At 38.6% G+C, this 21,505-nt stretch overlaps 2 protein-coding genes across 4 annotated transcripts in view; one reads left to right on the forward strand and one right to left on the reverse strand.

Annotated features, from left to right (window-relative positions):
• The first annotated feature begins 951 nt into the window (after positions 1–951).
• On the forward strand, positions 952–19,679 carry LOC105919694 (serine/threonine-protein kinase tousled-like 2). 2 transcript variants are annotated; one of them, XM_012855062.3, is made up of 21 exons: positions 952–1,509; positions 2,945–3,039; positions 6,139–6,210; positions 6,739–6,808; positions 7,332–7,369; positions 7,554–7,646; positions 9,636–9,737; positions 11,167–11,259; positions 11,483–11,593; positions 11,727–11,863; positions 11,951–12,100; positions 13,322–13,388; positions 13,472–13,569; positions 13,669–13,750; positions 13,841–13,932; positions 14,025–14,114; positions 15,173–15,342; positions 15,446–15,578; positions 15,691–15,802; positions 15,900–16,007; positions 19,203–19,679. In XM_012855062.3, exons 2-21 carry the CDS (start codon positions 2,950–2,952, stop codon positions 19,380–19,382), a joined length of 2,088 nt encoding a protein of 695 aa, XP_012710516.2. In that variant the 5' UTR covers positions 952–1,509; positions 2,945–2,949; the 3' UTR covers positions 19,383–19,679. The 2 variants fall into 2 exon arrangements, with proteins under 2 accessions (XP_012710516.2, XP_012710532.2); XM_012855078.3 differs by lacking the exon at positions 7,554–7,646.
• Positions 19,680–21,291: 1,612 nt separating this feature from the next.
• Positions 21,292–21,505, reverse strand: part of becn1 (beclin 1, autophagy related) — a 7,446-nt gene continuing 7,232 nt past the window's right edge. For both annotated transcript variants that reach the window (XM_012855094.3, XM_036141830.1), the window contains exon 12: positions 21,292–21,505. This exon is cut by the window's right edge and continues 601 nt beyond it. The gene's annotated coding sequence lies outside the window, so the exon portion shown is untranslated.

Consider the following 21,505-nt stretch of genomic DNA (forward strand, 5'->3'; position numbering starts at 1 on the left):
ATTAGATAATCCTGTTGGCTAGTTGGTTGCCTTGTAGCAACCAGGTTGTGGGTTTGAATCCTGGGTTCGGGTGTTGTAACAATTTATTTCTAGGAATAATATTTTTGATAAGATAAGATAAGATAAGATAAGATAAGATAAGATAGGCTTTATTGATCTCACAATGGAGAAATTCACTTGCCACATCGGTTCATACAAGAAGGTGCAGGATAGGAAAGGTGCATTCAGTTATATACAGTGAATCTTCATATATACAATGGATCAAAAAGGATACAAAAAAAATAATACAAAAGAAATAGGGATGGGCATATGCTGTCTTATTTACATACATAGTGATCTATATGTATATAAAAATATATACATACTTACATATATATATATATATATATATATATATATATATATATATATATATATATATATATATATATATATATATGCCTACATACATACGTACCTACACGTATATATGTGCATATACATTTGTGTGTATATTTGTACATACATAAATACATGTGTACTGACATATGTTCAGGTGGTGATAGCACCAGAAGTCACTACATCAGGATTATTGCACGGGTTGTGGCCCAGTGTATTAATTAGATTATTGCACATTATTGATAAGTGTCTGTATCTGCTCACTGACTTCTACAGAAGCAATGTTAAATGCTGGATGAAAGGAAAGACAACCTTAAATGTCTGCATTGCAAGTTTAAAATTTTTGTCAGGTTACCACAAAGAAACAGAAAAAAAAAAACAATGCATCTGCTAATAAATACATAAAATAAACCAGAACAATAAATCTTAAAGTGATGTTGCAAATAAAGCGACAGATTATAGAGATTATGTCCTAAGAGTGACTTGATGCAACGTAAACAAACGGAGCCCCTGGAGATCCGGGTCCTTGTAAAGGCTTCTTATCAAACCAGCGGGTTCAGCCTTGATCACAGTGTGCATTGTACATGGGGGGTGGAGGTTACACCAAGTCAGCACTCCGCTTGTTGGGAAACATCAGTGTCAGTTTCCCCTGGAGCTCCTGTGCGGCCTCGGTCGCAGAGAAGGTTGTGATCTTTTGTCATTAGGAGGAAAGGATGGATTTATACACGCCGACTGCATCCGCTTTACATGCTCGATGATGCCAAAAGATTAGATCAAGGGAGGCAGAGATGTGACAACACTTGTTTCGGGTGGGGGATTCAGACTGACAGCTCCTGGCCTGTCCGCGCAGGTGCACCTAAACTCCGAGCAGGAAAACCCCGAGGATCGCGGCCTTCCGTCCTGATGACACCGGCAGGAGCGAGCCGCGCCGCTTTGTTTAGCTAGCATTGGCTAAGCTAACAAACGTCTCCCTAAAATCGACTTAATTTTAAATGGATGTCTCAGTTCGGGCAGAGTCATTTCGGTTGATTGGACCGAGGGGCTGTTGATGAGTTTGCTGACTCCGAGATGGACGGACGACATCTCTTATAGGACCGTGTCTGGCTGCGAAAACTGCTAAAGGTTTTCCAGGTGAGACGTTGCTCCTAGCTAGCATTAGCATTAGCTCGCTAGGTAACTTCACGCTAGCTGGCTTCACTAACTTCGCTATGTTTGCAGTTATTTGTCATTTCCCTATGTTTTTCTTTTTGTGGCTGTTATTGTCGCTGCTCTGTTGTCTCTAACCTAATAACAATTTTTAGTGAGGTGCAGTGTAGGTTTTGTTAAATTAACTGTAGGTGTACACTCAGATCAGATGTTAAGTAATTAGCCTTGTCAACGTTGTCAACATTTAGGTAATCTGCAGGTTTTTGACCAGGAACGTCAGCTGTCAAGAATCTGACTCCAGTAATTAGAAAAACTGGTTAAATGACACATATTTAAATCATTAGTATCGTTTTAAAAAGGGTTAAAGGGACAAACCGACTCGAGACACTGGCTGTCGGTGGTGTTTAAAGCCTCTAAAAGTAGAATGATTTGTTTAAAGGCAATCCAACATCCTTACAAGTTTTAGCTTTAACTATTATTGATGTTATCTTATAGGACAGAACAAAAATGTCTAATTTGTTAATATTTATGCTAACATTTATATTTCTGTTAATTGTTTAATTTAATTAAATTTAATTTAAACAAGTTCTGGGTTTATTGGACTGTGGGAGGAAGTTGTAGTACCTGGAGAGAACCCATGCGTGCATATGGAGAACGCACAAATGCCATGCAGAAAGGCCCTCAGGACAGGGATTCGGACCCACAGTCTTCCTGCTTGTTCTTCCTGTTATACAGTTGCATTTAAATAAATTGGAATAGAAGTAAAACATTTTATTTTAATCTCAAAAACAGAAACTGGTGTTACGCAGGTTGCATAGTGGCCCAATCGCTAGCTCTGTTGCTTTGCAGCATGAAGGTCACGGGTTTCACCTTGTTGTTGCTTACTTTGAACCATAAAAACCAGAAGAATATGAAGATTCATACAAAAGTTTTTCCTTAAACATTGTGCAAAGCAATTTTTTTATACATTTAAAGGGAAGCGCTCATGCCAAAAAACAAAAAAACAAACAAACAAACAGACAGTATTTGGGTTAGGTCCATGCAGGAAAAACAACCAAATAAGAATACACATACTGTAGTCTCCTGGAAGATTTTAGGAGACTTTGCAAGATTCTTTGTATTATTATTTTTTAATAAAGTATAACGTTTTTTTTTATTTTTGTGTCTGAAAATTTCCATGAAGCAATAAAACAAACATGCTTCGTATCTGGTATTTATCTGCTTTCTATGGACAACCAGCTGAGGTATTTGCTGATCTAACGTCAGGCCTACGCGTGTCATTCGACTGTAAAGACTCGAACACGGAAGATTTTTATCTTTCTGCTTGAGTGAGGCAGAATGTCTTTGTTGATTCTTGTGTGACACCAACCCAAGACAGCTAAGTTGTAATTTTCCTCACTGGCTTTGTTCTCCTTTCTAGGCACGATGGAAGGACTCCATAGCCAGAGTCTTAGCTTGGACCCACGGCGACAGGAACTTCTCGAGGCTCGATTCACTGGAGTAGGTGTTGCCAAGGTTGGTAGCAGTGGTTCTGTAGCTTTTTCTGTTGGGCCGCTGTTAGAAGAATTGGAAAATCCCAACAAAATGGATCAAAAATCTTTTATTGCTCTTTCCCTAACACAGTGAAGCTGTTTCTCTGAGGATTACCCAGAACACATTTTATAACAGTCAAGTACATTTTATAACAATAAAGGTTTCTAACTACTGGCATTTTTCAACATTGCCTGATTTTATAAACTAGATAAAATGAACAACAGTATAAAACATTCAAACATAAAGGGCCCCCATGTTGAATCATAAATTGTGCTTAACCACATCTTTTGGACATAGCTCTGAGCTCAGTTTGACTTTCCACCTCGAGGCCATGTTACTACTTAAAAATCAAAAAAATCTCTAAAGTAGAACCAGTGTGAATCGTGAGGTATGCCAAGATCTGAAAAAGCAACACAAGAAGCCTGAATCTAAGGAAATGCAGCAGGGTAATCATTCAAAGCGCATCAGTAAGTCCACATCTGCACTGCAAAAAGGGAACTAGAAGTTATTCAAATTTTCTTTAAATGAGAGTATTTGTCCTTTATTTGAGCAGGCAAATAAGATAATCTACTAAAGGAATGAGTATCATGACCCCTAAAACACAATAATTGGATATACTGCACTTGAAATAAGATGACAGAGATGAGTTGTTGCTATTTTGAGTGCAAAATTATTATTCTATTGGCAGATAATTTAAACCTGGTGCTCAAATCAAGTATAAATACTAATTTAAAGAACTTTTTACTTACTTTTAGTTCCCTTTTTTCCATGTGATTAGGTTTAAAAAGCCCAGGGGTGGCCTAGTCAAAGCCTGTGCTTAAATCAGATTGAAACAGTAGGGCCTCTCAAACTGGACATTTATGCTAGAAACCCGTTTGCTGTGATTGAATTAAAACAATTCTGCAAAGCACAGCGGGCCAAAACATGGTTGGTGGTAGCTGCCACCATAGATGCCAAAGTTTAGGGGCTAATTATTGTTTAACAGGTTGGTTTGGAGACTTAACCCCCCCCCCTCCCCCCTTGATAAATTAAATATTCATGCACAAACTGTTTTGAATTCACTCAAGTTGTTTGTTTTTTTTTGTCTCAAAATTGATGTGATCTGGGAGCGGTGGTGACACGTTTCCTGTCAGCTTACTGTCAAATAAAGACCACCAGTGCCACAAAAATAAAAACTAAGTTTGAGCTCATTATCTGAAACGTTTCAGTCTGACAAAATATGAAAGGGAAAAGAAATCTGTAAAAATAAATAAATAAAAGAAATGTGTACTGCCTTGTGGCTCAGTCATATCAAAGATCCGCGTTACGACACGTGACCTGAGGTGTTCAATGGAAAGATGGCTGAACGTTTTGGTTTAATGCAAAATGCTCTAGAAAAAAAAATGTTTGGAGTACTAAAGTGATGTCTCCTTTTTTTTTTATTTATTTATAATGAAGATGCATTCATACGGCGGTGATGGCGTAATCTTAAAGTAAGCGATATACTCTCGTCTAACAGAATGACGTTTGTGTTGGAGTTCAGAAAGGTTTGAAAGCCCTCTCTGTTCGCTGTGTGTTTTTTGCGCCGACGGGATTTTCCTGGAGCAGAAAAGATCTGCTTTACTGGACTGAAGGTAAAACAAGAGCAGCTCTGTGTCGGCCGACATGGAGGGCGCCCAGCAGCTCTTTGTTTCTCCAGAAAGGAGTGACACTGGAACGGTCCCACGGCTCAAGACGGCTGCATGATATGAGACAAATCGTAGCCGTCGGGGGTCAAAACTGATTCTACCTCCACTCCATCTTTGTTATTTGACTCAGCCGATACTGGGATCAGACAAAAATAATGGAGGACGGTTAATGAAGATTTTATTAGAACGTTTTCGTGGGCATGTTCTCTGTATAAATTCTTTTGGATTATAAATACACCCAGGTTTTTTCAGTTGCGAATCAGAAAACCAGAAATTTGGGTCATTGGCTCGGTGACCAGGCTGTCTGGTTCTAGCTTGACTTTGAGCACATTTACGCAAGCCTCTCTGCTGTGGGGCCGTAAATACGTTTGCCACGAGCTACAAAAGGGTCTTCTGGGGGTTTTCAGTGGAAATAAGAGTGACCCCCAGGTTAGTGGACAGCTTGCGGTGAAGAAAAGGGCTGATTGGGTGAGAACGCTCAGAATGTGGAGTCCCATCCCTGGTCCTGTTGGATCTTTTACACCTCAAGGAGACTTGACTCCATTTATATCCTCTGGATATAAGAGAAGCAAATAATCTCCGCTGTTTCCACATGGATACAAACCCAAAGACCTTTTACTTTGGCTTTCGCTCCTGTTGAATTTTCTGGACCCTACTTGGAGAATCTGACTTCCTGGTACACATTAAACGCACCTTAATCCTCCTTTTTGCGAGTTTTACTCCTATAATATGCGCATTAACACCCTACACCAGCCGTCTTCATAGATATCTCTCTTAGACCTGCCTGGATGTGACCGACAAGTCGTGCAGTCTGGTGTTCCTCCATAATAAAGTGCACAGGAGCTACAGTGAAGGTTTCTTCATATTAAGGTCTAACAGTGAGGCATGTCCATTTGGAGAAGATTGATTGGGTTTACACACCTTAATCTAAACCATCTGCAAACGTTACGTCTTCCAGACAAGGTAAATATTGTACCGCAGTTGCTGTTTTTAGGAATTTATTATATCTAAACACTTAAGTGGTGAGTTTGCTCATTTAAAATGTCAGAAAAGAGTCACCAGTTATCTTTTATCCATGTCAGATTTCTGTATTTAGATTTACAGCATTTATATTTGGGATACCCAATATCAGAAAGCCTTGGATTGCAGTAATATTGGTAAATATTGACGTTTCCCAAAACATTTTTTTGTCCAGTGTGAGCGTCTGCTGCTGTGAGACTCTGTCCAACTTTGGTTGAATATTCCATTAACATGTAAAATGCAAGTTCATAACCTTTGAAATGTATTGGTCAGCAGTCATTGCACTCTAAACTGCCCGTTGCGATATAAATATTGAGCGTTTGGTCTAATTTATAGTTCCATGAAGCAGGATATGACGAATTAATCACAGCTTTGGTTTCTCGGTGTGTTGCAGACCGCCGCCAACAGCGAATCCTCCAACCAGTCGCAGGGCAGCGTTGGGTCTCTGAGCGACAAGGAACCGGAGGTAGGTTGTCATTAAAGTTATTAACGCTTTCCATCAAGGCATCGCCTTTTCTTTCTGTGCATTCGGCTTCATCCTGTAGTGATAAAACTCTTTTAAATGGTGATAGACTTGCAGCAAAATATTTGAACTCACAGATATTCTCCTCATATCGCAGGACGATTGTAAGAACAGGAAGGGATCGAAGGGATCGTCTCATTCACATCGTTGCAACATTCGCCATAAAAATAGCAAATCAGTTAATCACACTTAAACATTTTGTTTAAGGCAAGGCAAATTTATTTGTATAGCACATTTCAGTGCAAAGTGCTTTACATGATTAAAACATGCAGAATAACAGCAAGTTGGAATAAAATGTAGAGAAATCGAAACAAAATAAAACATTGGAAAATGGAAACTAAAAGCAAACATTAATGATTTTAAAAACAGTTGGACTACAAACTTAAACTAATTATTTTTCAGTTAACAGTTTAGTTGGTGCAAATATATTTTCAGGTGAAGTAACTCTAAGCTGCTTTTTGCTTCTTTCAGGCTGTGGAGAAAAAGGTAAACGGGAGAAGCAAGAAGAGAAAAGGCGACATCTTGGACGGCAGCAGCCAAGGTGCACCACACCTGCTTCCTGACAGATCACTAAAATAGTTTGGTCTTTGTTAATTAGCAATATTTAGCTGAAATAAGTCACAGGTTTTGCTTTGGACTGTATATATAAAGGGAAAATATCCCAGAGCTGGACTCCACATCAGGCCTTTTCTCTGCACTGCAGAAACAGAACTAAAGTAACATTTTCTTGAAATTGGTGTATCTTTCCTTGATTTGAGCAGGTAAAAATTTGCCATTGGAATGAGATTTTTCTACTTAAAATAGGAACAATTCATCTCCATCATCTTATTTCAAGTGCAGGATGTCTAATTATCTTATTTTATGGGTAAAGATACTCATTCCATTGGCAGATAATCTTATTTACTGACTCAAATCAAGGACAGATATACTAGCTTTAAGAACATTTTACTTGTTTTTAGATCCGTTTTTGCTGTGTGCAGCCCTCAGATTTTATCATGACACGTCAACATCGAATAAATAAATGTTTGGTTTTCTTATTTGTTCATGGTTCTGTTTCATTGCAGGAAAGGGAAAGGGGCAAAAGCTAAATGATTATTTTGAGGTGAGTAATTGTTTTGTTAAACGTCCCTTTTGTTCTCCCTTTTTCACGTATGATTTATGTCAACTCGCCCTCCCAGCTTTACTGTCTCGTCTCCATGCCTAAACTGTTCTAGGGAAGCTCTTTCATGCATCTTTTTCTATTCTTCCACTTCTCTTGGTTTGGTTCGCTTCAACAAATTGCCCAGTTTGCCGGTAGCAGCGGTTCTGGCACCAGTCCTGCACGAGGCGTCCATTTGCTGCTGCGCTCCTCTTCGCAGTGTTCTCTGTCTTATCCTCCGGTGAGCACCGGCGTCCATCTTAAATCTGCTCTTCTCCTCCTTTTTGCCGATGTTCTCTTCTTGTCGTCGTTTTGACTGTAGCTTAGTTTGCTTTGCAGGAGAGGCAGTATTTGCATTTTCACAAGTGGAAACATGAATTCAATTAAAATGAATCTTTTATTCTGTTTGCATTCAGTTTTTTGTTGTTTTTTTTTTTTTGCCCGACCTTGTTACTTTATTTTAAGCATGTGTTTTTTTCTGTATTCATGTACACTAATGGGGGGAAAAAGCAGAGTATGTTGCTGTCTCAGTACAGTAGTACGAAAACAAATTCCACTTTGCTGCTTTTTAAACAGTAAGACGCCGAGTAGCTGCCAGGCGCCGCTTCTCATGTCCACTTGATTAATTGCATCACCAGGTGAATCTTTGCTGCTTTAAGGAATACATTTTTGCTCGTATTTATTCATACCTGCTTAAAAATGTAGATTTGAAATTATTTCTTATTCGATCAACAAGTTAGTTTCTCGTAGGAAATGAGGCGGTCATATCTCAAATGAAAATGAAACCAGGCAAAAGGATTAGTTTAGAAAATCAGTTTTTATTTTCATTTTATTTAAAAATCGCTTGTACAAAGGTATTTATAAATGTTTTTCCTTTATTTACATTACAGCAATCAGACCCTTCTTGTTTTTTTGCTTGTTTCCACTGATATTCTACTGATTTATCTCTGGTTAGGAGCTCCAAGTCCCTGAGGTTGACAGGCCTCTTTGCCATCACCCTAATTTTTAGCTCCATCCACAGATTCTCAATCAGATTCAAGTCAGGACTCTGATTTGGGGGCAAACCTAAACGTTCTAATTACTTCAAGTCAGAAGAAACATGTTGATGGTATTTAAATATTACTCTAAACCTAAATGAACCAGGGGCGGGGGATGTCAACATAATCAATAACTCAATAAAATCAATACTAAAAATAACAAATTATTCAAAGATACTCATTCGCATCAAAATTGATAGAAATTAAAATAAAATAACTGCACAACCGCATCAAAGGTACAAACTTCCATCTAGGTTAGCACTCATACTTCGCGTTATCTTGTGTACCGTTTGCCCAAACAGTGAGGCGACACTTAAATCCTACATTTCCCCGAACAAGGGCTGAATTGTCCCCTACCTAATGGTTTTTCACTTATAAAGAAGTTAAAATGTCATATTGTGATCATATTTTTTCCTCTTAACTAGAAATAACCGGGTGCCTCCAAAAAATATTTCCGCTGTATTGAAAATGGTATCCAGTATCTTTCTTGGTATCATGTGTGTTATCACAATGCCAAGGCTGAAAGACATCGGCAATAACCCCATAAATTTAGGAAAGGTTATAATGTCATTAAACAATTTGACGTCCATCTTTGTACAGTGGAAAAGATGATTAAAATGCAACATTTAAGACAATTAAAACCCTCGCAGGTGTGGATCGCCTGTCAAATTCTCCTAAGGGTCTAATTGCGTAAAATTGCAAAAGAAGCTAAATATCAGTTTTTTTAAAAGCCACAGTTGCCATGTTTGTATGTCATGGCTGATTTAGAAAGACTGAACAAGGTCAGCGGGACACATCTAGTCTCTAAAAACAAATGTGGCGGCACGACTTAGGTTTGCTAAGTTGTGTCTGAGTGAACAACAGCTGAGGAACAATCGCCTTTGAATAGATGAAAACCTGAAACCACCTGTCCAGCACGGAGGTGGCAGACAGGTGATCATTTATATTCCAATTGGCTTGTTTACGTGATGCATTTTTATTCCGATCGGTCGTTTATCCCGATTACTTTTGTCCATGTAAACGTAGCTACTGATAGTTAAACCAAGAGCGGTTGCCTCAGATTAACGGTGTTTTAAAAGAGTGGCTCTAGCAGATACTGAATGATGGAGGATGATAGAAACCTCGGTTTTCCTGTTATAATACAGCACCTTTCTCTCTAATTATTATTTCATCTCTCTTGAATATGGTTTCAGAACGGCAGCCCTTCATCCATAGGCTCCACCCACACCGACTCCTCTTCCTGCAGCTCCTTTAAGACGGCGCTTACAGCTTCCTGTTCACATAAAGCAATCCAGGTACCTAATCTCATTTACTGCCAAATTTATCATTCCTTGTTTCCATTTATCTTTATTTAGTGAATTTATGCATACCATGCAAGAAATATGAATTAAACCTTAAATCTGACCCACAGAGCGGTCGTTAATGTGATTAATTGCATAATTTCAATAGTTAACTCGAGATTAATCGCGAATGAATCGAATATTTTATCTTTTTATTTCTGAAAGTGTAAAAGCCTATTTGGCCATTTTAATATGCAATTTTGCAATAAACGACACTAGTAAAAAACATACCTGTACAAAAATATTTTTATTTTTTATTTTCCAGCACTTTTCAGAATTAGAATGAAAACATCCTGGTGCCATCAAATGTAAAACTCTGGCCCATAATTGCTAAATCACTAATCATGATGTTTACACAGTGTGTAATGTATGTATAAATAAATAAATATTTCATGCCGAAATATTTTTATGCCTCTTAAACAAAGACAGACATGGTATTAAGCAGTAAGTAATACTAATTTTACATTTTAATAAAGTTTTATTTATTTTTTTCACTGTCACACACACATCTAATCCTGAGCTTTCACATCAACAACAATAATTTCTTTGTATATTTTTGCATGCTGTTTATATCCACGTTCATACAGTTAAAAGCCGTAGTTTGTCAAATACAGAAACGACAAATTAACATTAAAGTACGGTTTATGGGTTGGGTTTCTGCAATGTTCTCAGCATGTTAAATGCTCATCTTCAGAACCAATGTCTGATAAAATGGTGATCTGCACCATGTAATCTACTTTCAGCAGTTATCACTGGTTATTGCACCGTAAACTGCAGAAAATACGGGCAGAGTTGCTCCGTCTGCCTTTACTTCCTCAACTCCTATGTCTAGAGGAGGATGGTCTCCAGCGCGTAATGAGGCGGAGGGATATTTCAGCTGGTTATACTCACTGTGTCTGTAATGTGGCAGCGCCACTTATTTTAGAGCCCAAAAAAGCGACTTCACTTTCAGAAACAAGCCCAAAAAAACTGCAACACGCGACTCATGAAATTTACAAGCTTACAAGTAAAAAAAAAAAAAAAAAAAAAAAAAAAAAAAAAAAGAAATTTACAAGCTACTTTAGAAAAAAGAAACCCAAAGTCGCATGAAATAAGCGGACTGGGCAACAGTGAGCCAAGTTTTGCTACAGTCTCTTGCATTCTTGGAACTATGGAAAGCGCCGAGGGTAAAAAAAAAAAAAAAAAACAGTCCGGAGAGCGCTGCGGGGGAAAAAAACATTAACGCACGTTTAAAAAAATGTCAGCGTTATGGTCTAACAAAGTTAACACGATAATAGCACGTTAAAACTGACGGTCTTACTTTATATTGTTTTGCCTCATTGTTTTTTTACGTTGGTGAAAAGAAGTATGACTGAAATATGTTTTTTTGTGCTTAACTTTTCAGTCAGATCTGACGCTGCTGAAACTAAAAGCAATAGAGAAGGTCAAGAACTCCGACCTGGAGAGGACAGAAGGCAGGATAGGCGACCTGGTGAGGGTAAGATGACCAAATGCTGTCTTAACAGGTTTAAATAACATAAAATAAGGTTGTAATTTCACAAGTTAGGTCAGTCAGCAGTCTACACTGGGCAACTTTAGTTCTGTTCCCGTTATTTTTGTTGTCACAACTCTGCTCATTAATCTGTTCTGATATAGTTATACTTAATGAGCATTTATCGGTGGATTGTATAGTAATCGTAGCCTATTGTACGTCTCGGCAGTCTAACTGTGACTTGAGGCGGCAGGTCGATGAGCAACAGAAGATGCTTGAGCGCTACAAGGAGCGGCTGAACAAATGTGTGAAGATAAGCCATCAGCTGCTGATTGAGCAGGTTAGTGTGAATGTCGTTTGCTAAACTGTAAAGTTTCTCTATCATAAACCTTTAATTTGGCAGCTTCATATTATGGTAGTTTCTGGAAGAGCGCGTAATCATCTTGTTTAATCTTAATTTGAATTTTCTTCAGTCAAAGAGGGAGAAGATGGCCTGCAGGGACAAGAGCATGCAGGACCGCCTGCGTTTGGGTCACTTCACCACCGTGCGCCACGGAGCATCCTTCACGGAGCAATGGACCGATGGATACGCCTTCCAGAAACTCATCAAGTCAGTGGGCGGCCACATAGCACTGGGTGTACCCCGCAGACCAGAGAAAATGTTGACACCGTTTTTGTTTTTCCTCTCCTTTTTCAGGCAGCAGGAGCAAATCAACTCGCAGCGGGAGGACATCGAAAGGCAGAGGAAGCTGCTGGGAAAGAGGAAACCTCCAAGCATCCAGATGCCTCCGCCCAGCATGGAGCCGAACAAGAGAAAGAGCAGAAACAACGGCCAGGAGAACGAAACGTAAGCGCAAAAACGGCAGCTGAAAGGCTCCTCGGAGGAGATCCAGAGCACATTCACTCAGCCAATCAGGCCAATTTCTGATTTCTACACTTCCTTACTAACCTTCTCATGCCTCGTGGAACATTTTGTCACATTACAACCAGAAAATTCAATTTGTTTTTAGATTTTATGTGATGGTCCAACATTAAAAATATCTGAAAAGTATGAAGTCCCCCTGAACCAATACCTAGTAGAATCACCTTTTATGGAATTGCTGCTTCTGAGGTGTGACTCTACCTGTGTCGTACATCTGGACTCCTTATTGTGAAGTAGTTAAAGCTCAGTCAGGTTAGATGGATAGCAGCTGTGAATGGGATTAAAGTCTGCACTTTCCGACACATGAGCATGCTTTGATGTAAACCGTGCCACTATAGCTCTGGCTGTATATATGGGGAAGTCGTTCTGATGTCTCAAGCCAGACCAACTTTATTTATAAAGTACTTTTAAAAACAGCCAGCACTGACCAAAGTCTAATTTTCTAAGCAGCTTCCAACGAGTTTCCTACCAGCATTGCCCGACATTTACTCTGATCAGCTTCCTTTTAATGCTAAAGGAAAGTAGTCCCACATAATGATGCTACCTCCACCATGCTTCATAGTGCGGATGTTTGTTTTTTTTCCCTTCCTGTTCTATCATAAAGAATCCCTGTGATTGTAACTCAACACAATAGGAAAAAGTATAAGGGGCATAAATGCATGAACATGGCCCAATGTTCATTTAGTTATAAATAAAAAATATATTTTTATTTGTGTGGGTCTTTTTGTATACTAAAGGAAATTTGTTTACATTTTTCTAATTAAAGATCAACAGTTTTTATTATTTAAACTAACAGTATTTTTATGTTTACCTTTTAATGCATTTTCTTCAATTGGACATTTGATTTTTTTATTTTATTTTATAGAAAATGGCATCAAAATAATGAAAAAGCAAGTGGTTTGCAACCTGTTGCCAAAAAGATACTTTATTTATCTATAGTAAAATATTCTATACACCATTAGTTTCTTTCTTTGTGGAAATGTTATGCATATATTGCATAACTAAACGCATCCAAAAATTTTAAATTACCTTTATATTTAGAAAGATTGACCAATTTTTTGTTTAGTTTTTAAGAGCCAAAGCTGAAGGTGTAAAGAGCCACAGGTTGCAGACCCCTGGTCTAACCTCAGCTTTCTCTGCGTCCAGGTTGTCGCTGGCTGCGTACCGGGAACAAGAGGAGATTTACAAACTTCGAATAGGCCGTTTAAAAAAGGTACCGTGTAATTTTTTTTTGGTATCAGAGCTGCAGTTTTTACCACAGAATGAGAGGGCAGAGCTCACGCTCATTGTTTGCAGGAGGAAGCAGAGATCCAGACGGAGCTGGAACAGCTGGAGAGGGTTAGAAATTTGCACATTCGGGAGATCAAGAGAATCCACAATGAGGACAACTCGCAGTATGCGTTATCTCACTTTCACCTTATTTAAATATTATTTTAAAAAGCCATAGCTTAAAACATCCGTTCACCACCGTTTATTTTTTTTTCTCCTTGCAGATTTAGAGACCACCCCACATTGAATGAGCGATACCTGCTTCTACATTTACTGGGAAGAGGTGGCTTCAGCGAAGTTTTCAAGGTAAGCTATTTTCTTTTACGTCTCCGGCTGTTGCATAGCAACAACATGCTCCTCTGATGTCGGCGTATAAGTGAGGTTTTCTTTTCGCAGGCCTTTGATTTAACAGAACAGAGATATGTAGCCATCAAAATCCATCAGCTCAACAAGAACTGGAGAGAGGAGAAGAAGCAAAACTACCACAGGCGAGTTTTAAAATCCCCCGGAAACGCATTTTGCGTCCCTGACGCCGACTCACTGGAACGTTTGAGCTGTAACGACGTTTGTCCGTCTGCAGACACGCCTGTAGAGAGTACAGGATCCACAAAGAGCTCGACCATCCCAGAATAGTCAAACTCTATGACTATTTCTCAATCGACAGGGACTCGTAAGTGCCTGCGTAAAACTACTAATATTGTATTAATTAAAAGGTTATTGGTGGACAGGATTAACTCTTTAGATCATGTGATTGTAAAAGGTTATGTTTACCAGCTGCTAAAGCTGAGAGAGCTTGAAAATATCTACATGTAGAGGTTAGGATTCATGTATTTTTCACCCCTAAACATGATATTCATGGTGAAAGAGGTAAAAGTTAGGGCTGAACAATTAATCGCATTTTCAATATAATCACGATTTAAAAAAAACAACGCAATTTCCAAATCGCAGAGTCTGCAATTTTTGGCTATGTAACAATCAGGGAATTAGACGCGTCCATTAGGTGTCGGTAAAATGTTTAAAGTGGGTTTGCCTCCACATGGAAGGGAAGACAGTTGCAGCAGTGAGAAAATATAATTGTATTACTTGTTTTAGAGTTTATATAATCATACATAGCATTAAGTACAGGTCAATCAGTTTAATACATAGACTTGCTTGTTGGTTGCACTTTATGTTTGCACTTTAAGGATTGATGTCCAATTAAATTAAAAGCTGTTCTCTTGAATAATATTCTGATTAATAGAAACATTTAAAATTCTTGTTTAAAATAGTCCTTGTTTACAAACATCTTTATTTAGACGCCATTTTTGTTGCTTGTGGTTAATGCGGAGAAAAGTCAAAATTGCAATTTTGGTTGAAATATATCATAGGCAGAACACAATCATTTCTGCACCGAGTTTAAATGCTGTGGGTCTTTTAGCAACTAATCTGCACAGCGAGGAAACAAGTTGATTTATTGTTTGTATATGTTTAAAAAGACATGATAAATTAAACTGGGGAAAAAAATCGCATTAAATCGCAATATTAAGAAAAACAAATCGCAATTAGATTATTTTCCAAAATCGTTCAGCCCTAGTAAAAGTGAGTCGACGTTGGCTTCTGCGCTGTTCTGTCTGACCTGATTAAGATCTAGCTTCATTATATGAACCAGGGGAGCAACAGTTTCTGCTAGTTTTGTCCTGAAATCATAGACTGGAACCAAATTGCTTGTCGTGTTGGACCTTTTGGCAGCTTCTGCACGGTGCTGGAGTACTGCGGAGGCAACGATCTGGATTTCTACCTGAAGCAGAACAAGTCGATGACAGAGAAGGAGGGACGCTCCATCATCATGCAGCTCGTCAACGCCCTCAAGTATCTCAACCAGATCCGGCCGCCCATCATCCACTACGACCTCAAGCCCGGTACCCGATGCTGCTTTTTTTTTTTTTTTTTTTTTATTAATTGCATTTCCGTGAAATGTTGTCCAGACCTTTTTTAACAAATGGCCCGTTTGAACGTCGTCAGGGAACATACTGCTGGTTAACGGCACGGCGTGTGGCGAGATAAAGATCACCGACTTCGGCCTGTCTAAGATCTTGGATGACGACAGCTCCGCAGATGGCGTGGAGCTGACGTCACAAGGAGCAGGAACCTACTGGTAAGGTGGCAAAACTTGACTTAACAAGTCTCTAGCAGAGGCATTATCATGTTATGGTCTGATTTTTCTAAGCCGCGTGGCAAAAAGTTGAGATTGTGATTGAATCTGGCAGGTATCTACCACCTGAGTGCTTCGTAGTGGGGAAAGACCCGCCCAAAATCTCCAATAAGGTGGACGTTTGGTCAGTAGGGGTCATCTTCTACCAGATTCTATATGGGCGCAAGGTAAATCACTTATCAACATTATGGGACTCAGATTATTAGGAATGGATTTTTACCTTCTTAACTGGCTGCCTTTTGTCTTTTTTTTCTTTTTTTCAAGCCGTTTGGTCACAACCAGTCCCAGCAGGATATCCTCCAAGAGAACACGATTCTCAAAGCTACTGAAGTGCAATTCCCCCCAAAACCCGTCGTCACTACAGAGGCAAAGGTTTGCTACGTTTTGTGTTAACCTGCCACCCTCGTGTTACTGTTCCTTATAAAGTTTACACCTTATAATGCTGAAAATTCAACAGTCAAATATGAACTGATGAGATATTTATTGAGGCTGCATCACGTCAGAGCAGAGCCACACCAACTTTATGGGATTTTACGAACGTATATAGGATATGGCCTCATTAATTGCATTTCTAGCTGTTAAACTAAGCTTTACTTACTGGTTGTAATCAAAAGCAGATTAATCAGTGTTTCAGGTTTCCTGTGTAGTAGGGCTGGACGATAAATCGATTTAATCGATTAATTCGAATTAACAATTCTTTAAGATTTCATTTTTGGAAAATCTGGATTTTATTTTGCCAATACACTCATTGGGCTTCCATGAAGAGAACAGCATGTGATGCTGAATGTATGTTTAGGCAAAATTATTGTCAAAATATTAAGTGGAAACTTTTTTTTACCATAATACGAGGTACTTCATTTACTTATTTACTTTTTTTTTTACTTAGTTCGAAGTTCACAAGTGCAGAGAATCCTGTTCTTAGCTCAATGTGTAATACCACTAGCAGCAAAAGTTTTGTTATATTTTCATTGTTTATAATGGCATGGCTGCCATCTTGTTTTACAAGCATGTTTCACAGCTTGTTTTTAGTTGCACTTTGAATCCAGGTCAACTCCCTGACGAAATGCTTGACATAAAAGCAAGGTTTTAAAATAATTTCTTTAATTTCTTTTTATGAAACAAAAAGGAGGAAAAAATTGATTATTCGGATTTGGTATGATAAAATCTGAAATTTATTATTTAATCCATATCGCCCAGCCCTACTGTGTAGTCTAAAAATAAAGTTCTGAAATGTGATTTCACTATTTTTCCAGCTCTGGATAAGGAAAGATAAAGAACATTATGAAGAAATATCTGTATCTTCCTGTTCCCTTTCTCTAAAACTGGTATTAACCCACAGTCTGTCCGTTGTTCTTGAAGTTCCAGATTTTAAAGAGGCTAAATTAAAACAAGGGGCAGAAATGTGTCATAAAGCCATAGTGGACTCTTAATTGAGAACTAAAGTTGTTTGTCTTTCACGTGGGATCCCACAAGGCTAAGTACTCGGCCCTCTTCCATTTTCACTTTAAATGCTTTTCACTTTACCTGTCCTATTTGTTTCTATGTATTGTGTTTTATTCAAATGCGCTTAATTCATTGATTGGTTTTATGAAAACTGTACAGCACTTTGGTGCAGTTACAAGCTGTTTTTTAAAGTGCTTTATAAATAACGTTGACGTTATACTTTAGCACCAGTGATCCTTCCACTGCTACACAGATGATCTATAGATCTGTCTCTGAAGCCAGGTTGCAGTAATCTTCTCTGTTTTATATTATCTACACTGGTTTCCTGTTTGTTTTAGAATAGATTTTAAACTTTTACTGTGTGCTTTCAAATTTCTTAACGGCCTCTCGTCTCTTTGTTTATCTGACCTTTAAAGCGTTTGTTTCCGTGTCTGGTCCTTGAGGTCATCCAGTCAGCTTTTATTGGATGTTGCAAAGATTAACTTTAAACGCTGGGGTGACCCACGTTCTGGAACCAGCTTCCTTTGGACCTTCGTACTATCACCTCGTGCTTTTAAGGGCAATAAAAAGACGTATTTGTCCAGAAAATGAAAAAAAAAAAAAAAAAACTCAAAGGATAATGTTCTGAGTGTTATGTTATTCTTATGGGCTTTGTTCTCCTTATTTGAGTGTTTAAAGCGCTTTATGTAATACGTAAAGAAACTATACACTGCAAAAATAGACCTAAAAATACAAATTTTTTTCTTGAAATGAGAATGTATTTTTCCTTGGTTTGAGTAGGTAAATAGGACTATTTGCCATCCATCCTTCATCTTATTTCAAGTGCAATATATCTAATTATCTTATTTTAGGGGTAAAAATACTCATTCCATTGGTAAATAATCTTTTTTACCTGTTCAAATCAAGGGCAAATACATTAATTTTTAAGAAAATTTTACTCATTTTTAGTTCTCTTTTTGCAGTGTAGTCAGTCTGTCCTTTTAGCCATTTCTCTGTTAATTCTTATTTTCTGTCCATCTTTTCTTTTTTTTTACTCTCTGTCTTTGTTCTATGTCTGTGTTTTCACATTTAAAAAGAAGTCAGGCCGAAGCAGGAATGGCTGCTATAAATTAAATTGAGAAGTGCTGCACCCATACGTGTAAACAGGGTCCAAAATGAACACTCGTTTTCCGTTTGGCGAGTAAATTTCAGCGGGCCAGCTGCCTCATGGCGAGTAAAATGCTTGTACCAAATAAGTCGGGTTTTCAGTCAACATTTAGGTGGAGGCTTCTTTATGTTCCTCTGCTTTCAGCTCATAACAAACGCGCACGTACACAAAAACTGGCATATGTGACGCGAGAACGACAGCAACCACGTCGTGTCCGTTTGCAAACAACTAGCGTTTAGCTCACGCTAATTCCGTAGCGGGATTATGTGGAGAAATGTAGCAGGAGTCAGTCAGAATTAATATTTTGGCTTGACTGGCTGATTTTTACATCAACCAGCCAACTTGGCCGGTGAATCAGGAAGTTAATTTCGGACACGGCCTGCTGCCCTTTGGGAAGAGGTTCCGCAGCATCTGCTGCAGGTCCACCAGGTTCTGCAAAAGCTTTTTCCCTGCTGCCATCAGACTGTTGAGACTGCTGTTGAACTGCTTAACTACAACCCATAAACTCTGCACAACATTTGCATATTTGCACATTTTGCATCATTGCATTTCCATCTAGCATTACAAATGCTGCCGAACTCTTAGTCTTTAAAGGCATTCTTGCACAAATGCCCTTGCACAATCCAATTCTGTACATTCAATGGTTTGTATACTGTGACTTTCTCCTGCGTTGTTTAAATTTCAATTGTTTATATACTGTATTTTAAATCTACTGTTTACTTTTAAATCTCTGCTGCACCTAAAACTGTAATTTAACTTTTACTGCAATTTACAAAGCTGTATGCAACGAAGTTTCGTTCTGTACGCACTCTGTGCATACAAAATGACAAATAAAGTTGTCTAAGTCTAAAATACTCAAACGTTTAACTTCAGAAAAGTCTTAATTCTTGAAATTAAGAATTTTAGGAGGCTCTGCGACACCAAATCAACTTTGGTATTGAGCCGAGGATTTAAATCTCTTGTTGGTTCCTTTGCAGGCCTTTATCCGCCGTTGTTTGGCTTACCATAAGGAGGACCGCGTGGACGTGCTGCAGCTGGCCAGCGACCCCTTCCTCATGCCCAACATCCGTAAAGCCCTGAGCGGTAACACGACGTCGGCGCTGCCCAGTCCCTCCACCTCCAGCTGCTACAGCAGCAGTGCCTCCAACTCCAGTTAGCATGAAGGAAGGCAGCGGCGTGGAGACCCTTACACACTTCTGGGTGTGTAGCGCAGGAAAGAGGGGATCCCAAAAGCATGAATGGAGCTGGGATGGCGGATGACGCGACGTGGTTTTAAAAAAAAAAAAAAAAAAAAAAGTGATCCCACCACTGTTATCCAGACGGTCTGAATTGCAGGGCCAAGCCTCGAGCTGTGGGCTCAAGAGAACCCAAAGATTTGCAGATATGCATGCACTAACATAAACCTCGGCTTACTCAAAGGGACTTTCTTCATGCTTAAAACAAAGAGCGTTTGGGGGAAAAAATTTTTGCACAATTGACTCGTCTTGGAAGTATGACATGTGGGTACTCGCGTGGCCATACTCAGGATGGTTTACAGAAGTAAATAATTTATGTCTCACCCCATACTGCTTGAAATCTATCGAACTGGCTGTCGTATCTGTGGTGGTCAGTTTTCAAACGTGCACTGCAAAAACAGACCTTAAAATAAGTAAAGTGTTGTTAAAATTTGAGTTTTTGTCCTTGAATTGAGCAGGTAAATGATATTATCTGCCATTGGATTGAGTATTTTGAACCCTAAAATAAGATAATTAGACATCCTGCACTTGAAATAAGACGATGGAGATGAGTTGTTCCTATTTTAAGTGCAAAAATCTTATTCCGTTGGCAGATCATCTTATTTACCTGCTCAAATCAAGAGCAGATACACTCATTTTGCGAAAATTTTGCTTATTTTTAGTTCAGTTTTTGCAGTCTGTATACCCGTCGGGTAGATGAGCTCCCGCGTGTGGTCGGGAGCGGCTGATGACTGAGCTCAAGCGGTCTTGTTGACTTGAAATCGCTGAAGATTTATTCATGACTTGAAACAGGAGAGAGCTGATCATGGAGAGAATGATTCATTTTGACCTATTTTCTGTAACTGTACTTGAAGTCAGTTTTTTTTTTTTTAATTATTATTATTTTAATGAAGTCCATATTTTTCCATTAGATTTTTTCCCCCCTCCTAATGTTGTGGCTAACTTTAAATGGGGGGGGGGAGGGGAGGTGGGTTGACTCTGGGTGAGTGTTGTGAGCTGCGACTCAGCTGAAATAATTAATGAGATCATTAAAAAGTATTTGGTTATCATTTGGTTTCAGTCTCTGAATTCATCTAGAAGAGGGGATTCCTAAACCTTTGAGCCTGCGATCCCCAAAATAACAGCGCCAGAGACTGGTGACCCCCATTTTTAGAGGAAATGTGAGAATAGTCATAAGAATAAAGTGATTAAGTTAAGATAAAATCAGTTTTGTAAGAATTGCACATAAAATATTCTTTATCACATCAACATTAAATCATCTTGGGGGTCCCATCCTCCACTTTGGGAACCCCTGATCTAGGACACCGGTGTCTAAAGGTTTTGCCACATGGGTCAAAATCCTCAAATTCAAAATATCTGTGGGACAAAAACGTAATTTTTAAAGTTTAATTTTTATTTTATCCACTCAACAATAAAGTATTTTAGTAAAACAAATAGTAATTTATAGTTTTCACATTTTTTGAGGAGTGGTCGACTGATTTCTTCTTTACATTTTTATCTGTTCTCAGCAACAGTGACTGGATTTGGTGTCACTCTTTCTCTGAAAACACCTGCTGTCTTTAGCTGAGTGTAATAAATTGATTTAAATGCAGATTTGGGCGCACCGGTGTCTGCTTTTGAGTAACAGTGGAAATTAAAAGAAAGGCAAACGCCTGATTATTAAAGGTTTTATGTTGCGTTAAGTTTTTGTCCATTGTGAGAAGACATTTCTCTTAATTAAAACCTATGCCAGGGACGCTGGCATAAGTGGTTGATTTGGGGGGGGGGGGGGGTTACACTTCTACCCTAATAATAAATAAAATAACTATTTGGAAACTCACATTTGTTCAGGTTATCTTTCAAATAAAAATTTATTTGATCTGAAACATGCAAGTTTGCCCAAAGCGAAAACTTATCCCACAGCTCTGTTCATTTGGATCAGCTCCTCTTACACTATGAATACATTTAATGTTTTATTTTTTTTCCACAGCATCAAGATTTTAACCGATTCCGATCATTACATGCTTTTTGTGATGTGACGTTGCTGGATGAGGAACAGATGCATT

The sequence above is a fragment of the Fundulus heteroclitus genome, chromosome 10, assembly GCF_011125445.2.
Source record: "Fundulus heteroclitus isolate FHET01 chromosome 10, MU-UCD_Fhet_4.1, whole genome shotgun sequence".
Classification (NCBI taxonomy): domain Eukaryota; kingdom Metazoa; phylum Chordata; class Actinopteri; order Cyprinodontiformes; family Fundulidae; genus Fundulus; species Fundulus heteroclitus.